At 44.9% G+C, this 15,854-nt stretch overlaps 1 protein-coding gene across 2 annotated transcripts; it reads right to left on the reverse strand.

Moving 5' to 3' along the window:
* Window positions 1-245: 245 nt before the first annotated feature.
* Window positions 246-10,092, reverse strand: PCDH18 (protocadherin 18). 2 transcript variants are annotated; one of them, XM_042871795.1, is made up of 4 exons: window positions 7,361-10,092; window positions 6,427-6,512; window positions 6,134-6,297; window positions 246-1,419 (listed from the first exon to the last, which is right to left on the reverse strand). In XM_042871795.1, the coding sequence occupies exons 1-4, from the start codon at window positions 9,863-9,865 to the stop codon at window positions 752-754; spliced, it is 3,423 nt and encodes a 1,140-aa protein (XP_042727729.1). In that variant the 5' UTR covers window positions 9,866-10,092; the 3' UTR covers window positions 246-751. The 2 variants fall into 2 exon arrangements, with proteins under 2 accessions (XP_042727729.1, XP_042727728.1); XM_042871794.1 differs by having other exon boundaries at window positions 6,427-6,515.
* Between the last annotated feature and the right edge of the window lie 5,762 nt (window positions 10,093-15,854).

Consider the following 15,854-nt stretch of genomic DNA (forward strand, 5'->3'; position numbering starts at 1 on the left):
TATATAGCACTCACTTCAACTGGCTTTGCAGCATAACAGTGGCAGAACAAATCAATGTTATTGTTTATTGTTGTTGTTTTTTTAAGAGAATATTGAAAGTTCCATCAATTAATTCCATGATTTGTCCACTTGAGGAAACATTCATTTGTAAGCAGAAGACCCAAGCCTGCAATAACCTATTAATTAAATGGGAAAAATTACTTTTAACCAAACATCAAAATAAAAAAGGACATTTTAGACTTCGAGAGAGTTGACAACTCTTTATTATAAGAAAGAAACATTGCAACAAGGTGTTGGATCAGTTATTAAAACTAATGTTTGGATAAGGTTTCAGTGATTTGGATTTGCATTTGTAACATCTGAGACTTAAATAATAATGGAAAGCAGTGACTCCCCTCATTTCGTTGTTTTACATGCCTGTGTGGCAAGAAAGGTGGATGTTTGACAAGGATGGTACCATCTATATACATTTAGGAAAACATGCTTGCTGTGGGTGTAGAAAAATAAAATTTATTTGTTAAATTACACATAAATATAAGGTACAAATGTATTTTTAAAATACAGATAATCACACTTGCATTGTGTACATATGAAAATACAGTATTTTAATATTCAACATACACAGACACATTTATGATAAATGCAACTCAGTGGCAATGCCAGTTCTCCTCAGTCTGTTTTTTGTTCTTTCTTTCTTTCTTTCTGTCTTTCCAGTTTTCCATAAACATGGAAAAATAGGCTTTTGAAACATTTAGTTCTGCCGGACATCTTGCAGCAGCTTGTTAATTTCTGCCACCAGCTCGCTGGCATCCATGAGTTCATGTTTACCGTCACTGAGGTGATTGAGTACATTGTCAAAATCATCTTCTTCGTAATTCTCCGGGATTTCCTCCATGGCTGGCAGCCATTTGGAGGAGGGCTGTGCACTCGAGTGAGTCCCCAGAGTTGGCCCATTGTTGGCTGGATTTTGGAAATGAGTGCTGGCTGCCCACGCAGCCACTCCCTGTGGATAATTCACAGCCTTGGCAGGCAAATGTCCCTTCCTGCGCTCCAACGAATTCAAGCGTTCCATCTCATTGCATTCTGTGTAGGCATCTAGCGAGGGAGGCAGCAGGCGCTGGAAGACGCTGCTCATTTCAGAGAGAAGAGAGGAGGTACAAGTGTCTCCTGATTCCTCCTCACCCTGACAGTCTTTGCCAAACGTTGAAAAGCTCTTCTTCTTTTCACTGGCGTCAGCAGGCTGCGGATCTTCCTCGAGGCCCTGCTGCTGCTGCTGCAGCTGCTGCTGGGGCGACTGAAACTCCTCCCCGGGGATGAACATGTTACTTCTGTAATCAGATGAGGGAGATGGCAGTGGTGGCATCCAGCACTGGTCAGAGTGGCCTAGAACCCTGCATTCCTCCGTGCACAGCCGCATTGCTGCAAGAGAAAAGATGAGAGTGAACATCCGCCTTTGTTTGCACCTATCATTTACAGACACGAGGTCTAACACCCAAGGAAGACAAAGCCTGAACTTCTCCAGGGATCAAAGATGTTCCAACCTGGTGTTTGGATTCGCATTCTGTATGCATGAAGTCAGCAACTGCAAATGGCCTGGATTTAAATGCACTTCCACTCCTAAAAGGTCTCAAAACCCAGGAATGGTAAGTACAGGACTGGTAAGAAAGTGATATAATATGTTAACTAAGATGGCAGATAAACATAAATCCCAGGGTGATAACTAGCTCTTGTGACTTAAAGACATTAATTCCCTTTGTGAAGTGCTTTTACATAAATATAAAAATAAAAGAAAGGTGTTTCTACCTTCCAGCTTTTAGTTGTTTTACTCAAGTCTTTCACATGCAAATAAGGAAGAACATCAGAGTAATAACAGGAAAATAAACTGACAGAGGAAATACAGAAGAACAAAACCATGCAGAGGAATCTCCATTAAATTATCTCCTTTTGACCTGACAATTGGGTGTATGTTGAACTCCAGATGACCCACTAACATCTCACCTTGTTAATTGAATCATTTAAATTTTAATCCAGTACTAGAATATTTAGGTTTTAATCCATATCCAGGGTGACCCCAGGGTTTATACAGACAGGAGTTACTCTAAAGTGTATCTGCACCTCTGTAGTTCCAGTTCCTGCGCTATGGTGGTAGAGTGTAGACACAAGGGTAGCAACAACCCACGAGATGGGCATTCAAGCCAGCAAGAGGGCTGAAAGGTTGAAAAGTCTCTCTTTCACTGCTAGACTTGAGTGGTGTGTCATACATAAGCCATGCATTAAGGCCAGCAATTGGCCGACTGAGAGTCACTGCAAGAGTAGATCATAAACACTAAGGCAGCCTGGGAAGGGTCCCTGGAAGCAGAAACAGGTAAAGACCTACATGACAGGCCTGCAAGGAGGGATATGCCAAGGCAGAGGCCAAATTTGCCTCTCCAAATGGAACTGACTCTTTATGACACAAAGCCTCAGAACAGGCTGGACGCTGTCTGGGTAACTGGCAGTCCTTTTGCAAAAGCCCAACCACTGCAGAAGCCACTAACTTGAATCTGAGCCACATACTTCAAAGAAAGTTCTTAACAATGCCAGGCTTCACATTATGCATATTTTTACTGTAGGAAAATTTTCCCCTAATCCCCCATGGACTACTGGTTACATTATCCCATGCAGTATGTAATTTCTTTTTCTCTCTACATTTATATATTAAAGACGGAAGAAATACCACTTCTGAAACTAAATGTCTTCAGTCATGCCCTGTAGACTTTCCTCATTTTCTCATCATGCTTCCCATTTGGCTCTGGATCCACACACTTTATCAAAAGTTCTTTTTGCATTAGTGTAAGCAGAAGTGAATAGAGTATTTCAGCTTTGAACATACCCATGATTGATAAAGTGCTAGTGTAAAACTGTCAGCGTTATTTATCTCTACGCCTTACACAGCCTATCACGCTGTTTGCTTTCCTAATGCCCTTCCCATTCCTTCAAGTACAAACTTTCTCTGCTCCTTACACAAGGGAGCATCAATTTCTTCAAGAGCATGGGTTCACGCTGCAGGCTGGATATTGCAGAAGGTATTGCAAATGGCCTACTGATCAGCATGCTTCCAACAGCAAATAATGAAAAGAACCCAGAAAATAACAGTGGTTGACATCTTGGTATGAGTGACTGCAACGCCTCAGTGCGCTTTGTTCCCATGCATGAAAAGCATACTTGTGCTGTCTTAACAGGAAATGCCTAAGAGTTAGAAAGTAAAAAAGATATCTCAGTGATCCGTTGTGCCTGGACAAGCACTCAACTTATCCCAGGCTAAGGATGAGGTCAAGATTACTCCCCCAATTAAGAAAATTCCTGTAAATTAATGGGAGACTCTCAACAGTTCAGCATTTCATTAGCCGTGGCCAAGAAGGCCAATGGCATCCTGGCTTCCATCAAAAATAGTGTTGCCAGCAGCACCAGGTAGGTGATTGCCCCTCTGTACTCAGCTCTGATGTGGTCACACCTCGAGTATTGTGCTCTGGTTTGGGCCCCAGGAGCAGCTGAGTGAACTGGGATTGTTCTGTCTGGAGAGAAGGAGGCTCAGGAGAGATCTTACAGCTGTCTCCAACTGCCTGAAAAGAAGTGGTGGCAAAGTAGGGGTTGGCTTCATTTCACGGATAACAGCATTAAGATGAGAGGGAATGGCCTCAAGATGCGCCAGGGGAAGTTCAGATTGGATATTAGGAAAAATTTCTTCTCAGAAAGAGTGGTGAGGCATTGGCACAGGCTGCCCAGGAAGGTGTTGGAGTCACCATCCCTGGAGGTGTTTAAGGAAAGGGTAGATGTAGTATTTAGGGATGTGGTCTGTTGGGGAATATTGGTGGTAGGTGGACAGTTGGACTAGCTGATCTTAGAGATCTTTTCCAACCTTCTTGATTCCATCATTATCTCATTGTGAGTTTTGCTACTGATCTTATCGTGTTTGGTTTTGGTAAAAAAATCATAAGTATGGACACTGTTGAGCGGAAAATCAAAAGATACTCTGAGAAAAATGAATGTTCTCACAGTCTGCCCTTAAATCACCAATTAAAAAAAGAAAAAAAGAAAAAAAAAAAGCACAAATTTCTTCCCTGGAACTTAAAACTTACCAGAGAAGACTAAAAAGTGACAGAAAAAACAAGTCTTTTGAGGGCACTTATTGAAACTTTCCGATCCTGATATTTTTGAAGTTTTGAAGGCTTCATTCCTTTCCAGTTCCACCTTAAAAGAACAGATTGCAAAGGCTTTCTCACAGCATTTTGCCTGTGTCCAGACTTACAATGCAGAAACCTTTCAAAATGGAGAGCAGGAAACCTCCAGGAAGTTTTCTTTTCTTTTCCTTTTTTTTTTTTTTTTTTGTCTGTTTGGATTATACAGCAGACTCAAAGAAGTTCACATCTCATCTAAATGAGTTGAGCACACTTATCTGATGGACTAATACTACACATTGTGGTAAGTGGGCATCTGGCTGAGATTAAATGCACTACACTACTTTACAGCTAAACTGAGTTGCATCTGTACGCAGCAGGAGACCTTTCCTTACTCTGAATTCAATTAGCGTTAGGGGAAGGCCAGGCACTTTTGGAAACTCTGCCCTTAGGCTTCCTGTTTAGAGAGAGAATTGCAGGAGCTGAAGACGCATAACAGCATTTCAGCTAGCCCAGAGCGTCGCCACTCCTGCCTGCTGGCAGCCCTCAATCGCCTAGCAGGAAGAGGACAGCTATGCCTTGGCAGCAGCAGGGCCGGACGCCAGTGCAAACACCACTGCATTTCAAGTTCCCCTGGCAACTGAGAGCTGCAGCAGATCCCTTTAGGGGATCTGCTAACCACGGAAGACAGGGAGACATGCCTCATGCTGGATGGCGGGGGGATAAGTAATAGGAACTGGGGGGAGATTAGGATGAAAAAGGCATTAGGACACTAGATTTTGATTAAAGATTCTGGAAAAACAGTACATTTTAAAGGCCTCTGGTTTCGAAATATTGGGTACCGAAGACTAGACTGAGGAGATAGCTGAATGTCTGGATAGGCAATACAAGACCTGGTTCCAAACCCTTGCCACGGGCAGAGATAAGCCCAGTGTTGTTTTCTCTGGCAGCAGAGGGAAGGAGCTACAACACTGCAGCCCCTCTGCTCCAGCTCTGGGCAATGTCTGGGGGTCACTGCAGGAAGGAACACACGCTGTGCCAACCTACAAAGCAATACTGCCTTGTACGTAGAATGACTTGATTAATCAGTCTTGATGTAAACTTAAACAATACTCAAGTTATCCAGCCCTGCCACTTGGACAGAGAGAACTAAATATGAGCTGAAATGGGTACAAGATCGAGGGTACAACCAGTGGCTATGTAATAACCAAAGTCATTTTAAAATTCTTATGTCTGTATGCAGCATGATTTCCTGTATCCTCCTGTTTTCACCTTAAAACTGGACAGAAATTCACAAATTGCAACTTCATATACAAATGTGTGTTTAGCTTGCTTTTACTCATCTTTTTCTGAAGTATCTCTCCTCTGCCCTCTACCTGAGCTGTTTCTCTTAAGCTCCTTCTTCTGTAAGTCAGGATTGCAAGATTTAGATCTGGCCCATGTTAAGATGCTTCCCTTACTACTTGAATTCCTTTTTAAGTGGGAAAAATACTTTCTTTTGCCATCCATACTTCTTGACCAACTTCACAATTCATTTCTGAACTGTGCTAGTCTGTATCGTATCCTATGGATCAAACCCACTGTGGAGAATGTGTCCCCTTAATTATAGTTCCGTGTATTTTTAACAAACCACAACTGCCTGGCTTTAAAAACAAACATCCACCCAGTCATTAGAAGTCTAAGGATGTAGAGGAGATGATGCTTTTTGTTGGGGAATTTGGAGCCCGCTCAAGATGATGCAAATAAAAGAAAAAAAAAGTATGAGTTGCTCTGGGCAGATTTTTCAGTTGCATCTGAGTTTTCATTTGCCTAGATACGGGAATGCTTCAGCTCAGTATTTGTCACGAGGCAGGGGAGACAGAAGGAAACACAAGACTTGAAAGCTAAAGAATTTTTGCTTTCTCAGTAGTAGCTTTATCAAAGTGACAGCTAGGCAGCACTGTAAATAAACCGTTCAGCTTCCATTGTGCTCATACCTGCAGGAATTCTCCCATCTGTAAGGAAAAGGTCACTGAATCCTTCCCCAAGAAGTCTGTCAATTGGAGACTCTCTACCCAAATCATAATCGCTGTCTCCAGCTTCGCTATCACCCCGGCCACTGTCTTTCAGGCTGAATTTATCCATATCTTGAAGGGCATATCTGTAAAGAGAATGGTGGTAATGGTGGAATCAAAATATCTCCTGTACAACTTGGATTAAAGAGAAAAACAAAAAAAACAGTAGTATACTGTCTGATACACACATACAGCACAATAGTTCAGATCCTTACCTATAGCTTCTGGAATATTTGTTTCCTCGAAAACTCGGCCTTGGTTGATACTGGCCCTGGTGAAGCATCGAGAGGAGTTGAGAAACCTGCTAAAGAGAAGGTGAAAAGAATGATTCCTCGAAATAAAAGCTCGGACTCCTAGTTCTAAAAGTACTAATTCGCTTCAAGTTGTTGTGTTTTTTTTTTTCCTTTTCAAGTTTAATTAAATCAAATTCCTACATAATGCAGTACAACTGACTATTAGTGTAGAGACTGCCACAGAAAATAACTGGAGACGTTTCAGAATGAGGAAATGCACTGCTGTTTTTTAGCCAGGGAATTCATTAACAAGTAAAACAACTAATTAAGCACAGGTTGAATTTTGCTTTGTTTTAATTTATTACAGCCACCTCTTTGCCATTCCATAGTCATAAATCACTAGGAATAATGAGGCATGGCACTCATTTAAGGCCATTACACCAAAGCTGCAGGAAAAAGTGAAATGGGTGCTCCCAAAGTTGGGGACACTGTGTGCCATGTATCAGACACACACTGCCTTACAATACATGCACCTAACTGTGTCAGTATTTGAGCTTGGAGTTTTCCACCCCCTATTAATAACTTTCCTCTGTTCTTCCGGACTCTTTCTAAAACTGCTATGAGGAGGGAAAGGGAAGGCAAGGAAGGAGGAAGCTTCGTAAACCAGAGCAGATTCCTGCGCATGTTGCACTGCATTGTTTCAGCCTTACAGGGAAGAACCAAGAACTAACACTATTAATAACAGATGTAACCCTGTGGTAATGGGTCCAGTTGCTTTTGGAGTACAGCTGCAAAGCTGTAACATTTAAAGGGAAATCTGTAACACATGGGACTTGCATCTAACTGCCTGTTGCATGAAAAGTACCCCCATACTCCCAAGAGGACCTGCGAGTGCAAAACGAGGTGAGGACCTTACCTCAACTGCTGGAGTAGCGTGGGTGAGCTCCAGTGAGAAGTTCTCAGGCACGTGGTTGGAGGAGATTGTCACCAGGCTGTTCAACGATTGGTGGCTGTGGTGGCTCTGCCGGCTGCTCATCTGTCCCCTCTCCAGGGTCGGGGATGAGGACGGGGAAGCTCTGTGGTGAGATCGGATGGGTAGCGTGCCGTTAACTGTTGGCACCAGTGTGATGTCCCCTTTGTGGATCTGTCTGGAGGGCCGCTTCGGGTGGTGCTGGTAGGTCGATTCTGCCACCCGGCAGTTGTAGGACCTGGTGTCCTTTTTCTCTCGATTACACCTCGTAGCAAAGATAACCATGATGACCAGCAACACGGCACATATCGATCCTAAGGATATAATTGTTATCATCGAGACATCCAGAGAGGGCTGGCTTACCAAAGTAGCTTCTGTGCTTGAAAATGAATAAACATACTCAAAAACCGTACACTTCAGAAGCGCTTTAGTACTCAGCTGAGGACTGCCTTTATCCTGGACTATGACAAAAAACTCCCAGTGCTTAGTTGGAACCGATTCTACACTCACATTGATGGAGATGTCACAAGTTTTGGGATCCATCACAAAGATGCTGTTTTCCTTGTCAGCTGCTATGGAGCAGCTGAGTTCAGAGTTCATACCGGAGTCCCGATCCGTAGCCCTTATCCTTGTGACAAGAAAGCCAATCCCAGCATCTTTAGGGATTGAGATTTCCGCCGTGCTGTTGCGCAGTGCTGGGCCCACGATGACAGGAGCATTGTCATTTTCATCAATGATGGTTAGCACCACTGTAGTGTTACTAACAAGTTGCTGGCTCCCTCCATCCCTAGCTTGAACCATAAAGGCAATCTGATTTACCTCTTCATGGTCAAAAGTTCTCAAGGCATAGATCGCCCCGTTGGAGGGATCAATGGTCACATAGGTGGTTATAGAACTTCCCAAAACAGAATTCTCCAGTATAGTGTAGGTCACCTGTCCGTTGTCCCCTAGATCTGGGTCTGTGGCCGTGACAGATGTGATGTACGCTCCCGGAGAGTTATTCTCTAAGATAACTACTTCATATCTGTTTGTCTGGAAGCGGGGTGGGTTGTCATTTTCATCACTGATTTGGACAGTAAAGTGTTTTACTGTTGAGAGACTTGGCGTTCCCTTGTCCTCTGCTATTACAGTCAAGCTGTATTCAGATCTCTTTTCTCTATCTAGACTGGCATTAGTCAAGATTAAATAGTTATTTTCGTAAGTCTTTTGCAGTTTAAAGTGGCCATGACCATGGAGCTTGCAAACCACCTCTCCGTTTACACCCGAGTCCTTGTCCTGTACCCTGACCAGGGCGACAAACGTGTCCAGGGGGGACCCCTCAGAAACATAAGCCATTTCTTCTTTTTCCGGGGACATCAAATTTAAGCTGATTTCCGGTCTGTTGTCATTCACATCCACAACTTTAATTATAATTTTGCAGTGAGCTGGAATGGAATTTGGTCCCATGTCTTGAGCTTGAGCATCAATTTCATAGGACTTGGTCATTTCATAGTCCACTTGTTTCAGGAGGGTCAGATGGCCTTTTTCTGAATCTATCCTGAAAGTCTCCATAATTTTGGGAGACACGTGACTGCTGAAGGAGTACACGACCTTCCCGTTAGCGCCCTCATCTGGGTCGGTCGCATTGAGGTCTATGAGCAAAGTCCCGACTGGGGAGTTTTCCAGGAGTTGAATTATATAGGACTGCTGCTCAAAAGCTGGGCTGTTGTCGTTGGAGTCGGAAATGCTGATTTTCAGGAGGGAAGACCCAGACCTCTGCGGCACCCCCTTATCAGATGCGGTGAGCTGGAGCTCGTAACTCGACTTCAGCTCCCTGTCCAGCTCCTTCACCACGATGAGCTCTGCATACTTGGCACCGTCAGTCCTCGTCCTCACCTCGATGCTGAAAAAATCGTTGTCGGAAAGGGAGTAAGTGTGGAGGGAGTTGTCCCCCACATCTGGGTCAAAAGCACTGTCCAGGGGGATGCGGGTACCCACGGCAGCGCTCTCAGATATTTCGATGGGGATGAGAGCCCTGGAAAACTGAGGGGAGTTGTCGTTGATGTCCAGCACCTCCACTTCCACATGGAAGAGCTGCAGATGCTCGGTGGGCAGAGTGATCACGTCGAACTCGATGGAGCAGTTCAAGTTTTTCTGGCAGAGTTGCTCCCGGTCGATCTTAGCGCCGATGCTGATCTCCCCGTTATCCTCTCGGACGACGAGAAGCGGGGAGTTCCCCCTCTGCATGGCTCGGAAGCGGACCGAGGCGGGGTTGGGGATTTTCAATAGAACATCGGCCACGTCCTCCGCCAGCCTGGCGATGACCGAGCCGACCCGCTGCTCCTCGTAAATCCGGTACTTCAGGTTCTTGCCCAGCACAGCCTTATCGAGACACGCAACCGCCAGTGCAAAAAGGAACGTAAAGTGCATTCTGCTGCCAGCCCGCCGCGTTTGTAAGTTTCTGCAATTCATTTTTCCCAGCGAGTTAAGAAGCAATTACTCAAACTTCCTCCGGTACCTCAAACCCCGCGCACATCTGCTCCTTCCAGCTGCCTCTCACAACCAGCCCGGCACGGACAGCGCAGCAGACGAGAAAACTTTTCCATACACACCGTGCCGGGACATCCAGGGACGAGCTGCCGCAGCCGCTCTCCGCGCTCCCCGCCTGCGCTCCCGCGCCTCCGCCCTTCCCGCAGCTCAGCCGCTCTCCATGTGCCGCCGGCGGCCCCGAGCTCGGCGGCGTCTCCGGGCACGCCCCTCCCTCCCTGGGCGGCGCAGCGAACGCGGGCGGCGCCGGCTCCGGCCGCAGCTCCGCGTAACTTCACTCGGACAAAGCCGCAGCTCGGCCCGGCGCCGGCAGCCAATCAGCCGGGGGAGGCGGGGGCGGCGCCGCCGGCCCGCTCTTCCCGCCCGAGGAGGGGGGGCAGCGCCGGAGGCGTCGCGCCCGCAGCGTTCCGAGGGGTCCCGGTCCCGGTCCCGGTCCCGCTGGCGCGGCGCGGCGCGGTCCTCCCTTTTAGTTAAGTGGTTCGCGAGCGTCTCGGTGCCGCTCGTCTCCCTGCCAGCTGCCGCTCCGCAGTGCCCGTTTGTGCGCGGAGAGCTCCTCTCGCTCCTCGGAGTCTCCGCTGCCCGCTCAGCGACGCTGCCCGCAGCACTTCTGCCCCCGGCGCGTGTGCTGTGCTGGGTGCCGTTGCGCGGTTCCTCAGATCCGTCTCCTCCCGGCGGGTGCCACGCTCGGGCTGTGCTCGTGCCAGGCGTCTGAAAGAATGGGCCGTGGGGCAAACGGAGCGCTCCGAAAGTGATCGTTCCCCTCAGCCTCCTTTAGTGTTCTCTTGTTTACGTGGCAGCTTGCACCGAAAAATAAAATCAGATATCGGAGGGCTGTGTCCCAGAAACCGCGCAGAGGGCTGCACGAGCTCCGCGCTGCAGCCAGGTCTCCCAAGCAGACATCTCGTGTATCTGCTCATGACGTGATCCCCATTTCCCCTTTAGTTTATCATTTTAGCTTACTTCAGCCCCCCATTGTTTCCCTGCTAACTTCTCCCACTTGTTTATTGCTGTTTCACATAATCTCACCATCACTCTCTTTTACTGCTTCTTTTTTTTCCCCTCAGATATTCCCCCCGCCATGTCCACAAACGTAAAAAGTAAATCTCCGATTCTTCCAATTTACTTGCTCTCCGCAGAGCTCAGCCAAAGTCACTAAGGAGGTTCTTGTTGAAAGAGAAAGCAGAGGAGGCTCAGCGTGAACTCTCCTTCTTTTTAAGCATTCAAAAGCATTTTATAAGCCATTGTCTCTTTTTTTTTTTCACAAACCAGCGCCGTGTGGCAAATTGTGCAGAATAGAAATGCCTATAATGAATGTATTTAGTACTGGGTCACGCCGATGAACATTCTGCCCCCATGAATAATACTGTTTTACAAGTTTGCAGCCCTTTCAAATCGCTGATCCCCAAACCCTATAGGCAAACTAGAAAAGCTAACACAAGCAACTGGGACTTTAGAAACCCATAGCCATCTGGCCTAAATCTCTAACAATCCGAGCCAATAATTATATCAATTCAGGCTTTAGTGAACCCCTTTGCAAACACCAAAAGAGCAAAGAAAGGAATTAGTGGCCATTCTAAGTTTTGGTGGAGAAAATTCCAAGATAATCTAATTCTATTAGTTCACGGGCAGCTTTTTTTGCAGCTCTGATAAATCTTCCCATAACATTTTTCCAAAATGCCAGTGTAAACTCTTTTCTGACGATAACTGGGGAAATGGGTTCAATGAAATGCAGTTCTGAGTGTCAATAAAAAGTATTTTGTTGATAAAAGAAGTCACTGCCCCATTACACGACTACAGAAGATGAATAATTCATAGAAAAATAATTTCCCTGCTGAAATGCTAACACGTTTTATATATATATGTATATAATATATTTAAATGATAACGTGTTCCTGTGAGTAACTGTTGGGTACATTTAGCTATGCAGAATTCACTTCATAGTGCAGTTCTTATCACTTTCCAAATAGTAATTCCATTTCATCACCTTGATCTTTCTCAGAGACACCCTCTGAGATACTCTCTCATTAATATCTGTATTAACAGATAGCAGGATGCCTATAGATGGGAAAAGCAGCGTCTCTTTTCCTTTTTTTTCTTTTTTTCTTTTGGCAAGTTCACCATCAGGTTATTTATAACGTTGTCACACAAGTCCACACTGTCATGCCACCGAGCATTAACACTTACAATGAAGATAAAGATGTCACTGGCGCAGCCCTTATCAGGATTCTGAACTAAAGCAATGGGGAAGCATTCCTCTGCTTTTTTTTTTTTCCAGCATCCGCTTGAACCTCTGAGCTTGGAGAAGACCCTCCTAGCTCTGTTGGTGCAGAGGCAGCGGCGTTGGAGTGAGTGGCCCTTGGGAACAATCACAGCACTCTCAGGGCTGATTCCTCACTCAGCCAATGAAAGAGTCCTGTCTGAAAGTCTCTTAAACTCCCGTCCACCTTTGACATGGCAGACTTGCCTTACAAAGGGAAGGGAGAGTCCCACGTGCAGCCCGCAGACATTTCTTATGGAGTGTGGTATTTGAGTGCTGCTAGGCACGTGAGCGGAGTGCTGCTGGCCTCCTGGCTATTCCTACCCCATACCTATCTACTGACTGCAAAATCTCATCCAGAGTTGCATTCAGAATTGCCCAGCAATGCACCTGTGGAAAGAAAAGAAAGCATCTCCCAATCGGACTTCCTTTTGCCTACACTGCTGCTCCAGAAGCCACAGCTGCACAGCAGCTTAAGTAATTTTTCACTTAGCTGAAAACAGGTTTACTTCTCTGGCGGAGATGCTTTAAAGTCCATCTTGTTTCTCAAAGGAGTTTTATTGAGCTTGGAAGCATGTATTTCCTTCTAAAAGTTACCAATCCCCTAGGTGCGTGGTATGTATCCAAAACTTAGGTGACAAAGAATTTTACTTGGAGGAACTGCTTTGAGAAACACTTCCTCGCCAGGGACAGGGGAGAAAGAAAATGATTTTCCTGACAATGACAGAAGCACGGTGAAATTAGCACAGTGCCATTTGGTTCATCCACCCCACCCCCGAAAAAGAAATGAGATTTTATTCACTTTCAGTATGATTTATTGCCTTATGTTGCAACATGTTACAAAATGTCATATGCACTATGCTCCAGTGCACAAGACATAGCAAGACAAAATTTGATTTGACACCTGTGTAATGAATGTGAAAGACAAGTCTTCCTAAGTCAGAAGCGTATTTTAAAAGAACATTTCCATCACAATGAATGACAAAACTGTGGGGTTGTTCTCTCCTTCTCTTTCTCGTTCCTCTCCCTCTGTCTGTCCCTCTTTCCTTCCTTCTCTCCCCCTTCCTCTTCAATATGCTTGTTGCCCGAAGTAAAACCAAAACCAGGTCTCTCTCTCATCTTTTCACCTTACATTTCCATCTGATGCAGCAGAATGGGCAAAGGGTACCCATGTAGGAAGATGAGTGTTTTACCACTTCAGACTCACTTTTGGAGCCACATAGGAGTTGCTGGAGGACTGAAAGGCGTGAAAGGAGGCTGACATTTCTGCCTGATTTTTTGGCACGGACAACCACATTATAGAACTTATCACAGAGTGGTGCTGTATTTGTCCAATCTGTTCGCTGTCTCACCAGACGTGCTTGTACCTGATACCTCTTCCAGTACTGGGATGCATTAGAGGTTGGATTGCTCTTAGAGACATTGAAGGTTGAGTGGACCACTGCATTATCAAATAGCACCTCCTGTGTATCACAGTCTTCTTAAGTAAGCCCAATGAGATTAGATGGGGCATTTATTTTAACCTTTATATGTCCCTCAGTCAGGCATCAGTTTTGCAGCAGAGCACTGACTATCCCAACTGGGGACAGAGGCTGCTGATAGATAAATTAGAAAGGCCAAAACTCCTCTTGACACTATCAATCCTGACTTCCCATAAATCTGCACCTTAAATTACCATAACCCTGAGAGCTCTGCCCCTGTTGTGCCCCTTCTTCCCAACAGGAGCATCCTCAGTGACTGCTGTCACCTCTGAGACACCTGTAAACACAACAGCTTTATCAGAAAAATGTCTTCTTGGCCTCAGTAGAAAAACATCCTGCCCATGATTGGAAGGATGGGGTGACCAGAGAGTTAGGTTTAGGGTTAGCCCTTGAAACAGAAAAGAGGAGGGGTGAACACAGAAGTTTAGTTCATGCTCCTGATCTGCGCTTTTTGCCATTTCAGGTTTCTTTGAGAAATCTAATCATTCATTAAAATACATCAAACCACAAAATTTTATACATTTGCTGATGGTTGAGAACTTTTTTTTTTTTTAATAAGCGAGTTCAAAATTAGATCTTACATTATCATCAATCATTGTGGCAAAGGGCAGGGGAGTAGATTTTCTGCTACATGAGTAAATTTTCATGGCAGTTTTGCAATGCAGCATTCTGTATATAAATAGCAAGTTAAACTTGTACATGGTTCATGCATGGTAAGTACTGTACCAAGATATTTGGTCTCTTTCTGAACCAATAAGACATTTATCTCTCATCGTTTTACCAAGTGCAAAAATGAAAAATGCCTGAGACTCACAGCTTACTGAATCTTGATTACGAAGAAATGCCCATAACACATTACAGGTTACTTTTAAATTAATACGAGCAGTCATTAACAGACAGGCACAGAATACAATGAAAATTCTGTGGTCTGATCCCTTTAAATGCATCTGACATTGTGTTTATCATTCTGTTTAGTTGTAAGCTATGACGTAGAGTATCTCTGCTAGCCTTTTACCTCAAATTGCCTTTAAGAGCGAGGTATGCGCCTCAGTAAAACGAGGTTTTCAGCATTATTTATGCCTGGGACATTACCAAAGGCACCTTTAAAAATATGGTACTCTTCTTTCCCTCCACACCTCAAGAAACCACATAACACTTTCTCACAAATGCCACGTTAACCCAACCGTGGCTGAGGTTGAACACAACTGCCCGTTTGCTAATGCATCATTTTTTCTGTCACCAGAACCAGATGCTCCAGAGGCAGTGGCTGTAACACTTCGTCCATGCCCAGTGAGACTGGAGAAACACTGACATAGTTGAAGACCCCGGACCCCACTTCTCCATAAGGAAAATACTGTCAAGATATGGGACATTATTGAGGTGCATAGTGTTTTCAGCCTTATGCACTAATATAACTGCATTGAATGTCCTATGTCTGCTTTTATTCCAATTGTTAACAAATTGATATACTATATATATATATACACCTATGTGTACACATATTGATATACTACCTATAATTGATGTGATGCGTGTCATTGACATACTTGAGCTTGAAATAAATTTGAAATGCTTTCCACCACAGTGCTGCAGTTCTCTAGGGATGAACACCTTGCCCTAGCACCCTAAAAACACTACTTAGTAAAACACTAACTTGTGATGATATCTTCAGGGCCATTCTCACATTTTACAGGGCAGAAGGGCAATACATTTGTGATTCTTCACAAGGATGAGGATTTGTAAAGGAAGAGGTTGAAGTTTGGTGCAGATGTAAATTTAGCCAGGGCTACAATGCACGCTTGGTTAAATTACCTGCTCAAACCAAGCTTTTTAAGCACCTTTAACTTTCTCCACTACCCCTGGGAGTTTAAAAAAGGAACGTAATTGCTGTTTCAAGTGTCTCCAGTCCAGACAAAGCATGTCTTCAATCTTCCCCCGACAGCCTAAGCCAAACAGTCCAGATCCACTCATCTGCACCCCCTGCCAGCAGCTGCCTGCTACCAACTCACCCCGAGCACACCTCATATTCTGAGCCTCACAGGGCTCAAATTCTGATGACAGTGAAAGACACTTGCTAAGACTTGTTCAGAAACAGATATTGTTGGGCATAGATTTCCTGCAAGAATCTGAACCTGTCCACGTGGCAGCATTTAGCAATCGTGTGTTACACACCACA

This window comes from Lagopus leucura, unplaced genomic scaffold (genome assembly GCF_019238085.1).
Source record: "Lagopus leucura isolate 7727_CA_CO unplaced genomic scaffold, USGS_WTPT01 Super-Scaffold_100004, whole genome shotgun sequence".
Lineage (NCBI taxonomy): Eukaryota > Metazoa > Chordata > Aves > Galliformes > Phasianidae > Lagopus > Lagopus leucura.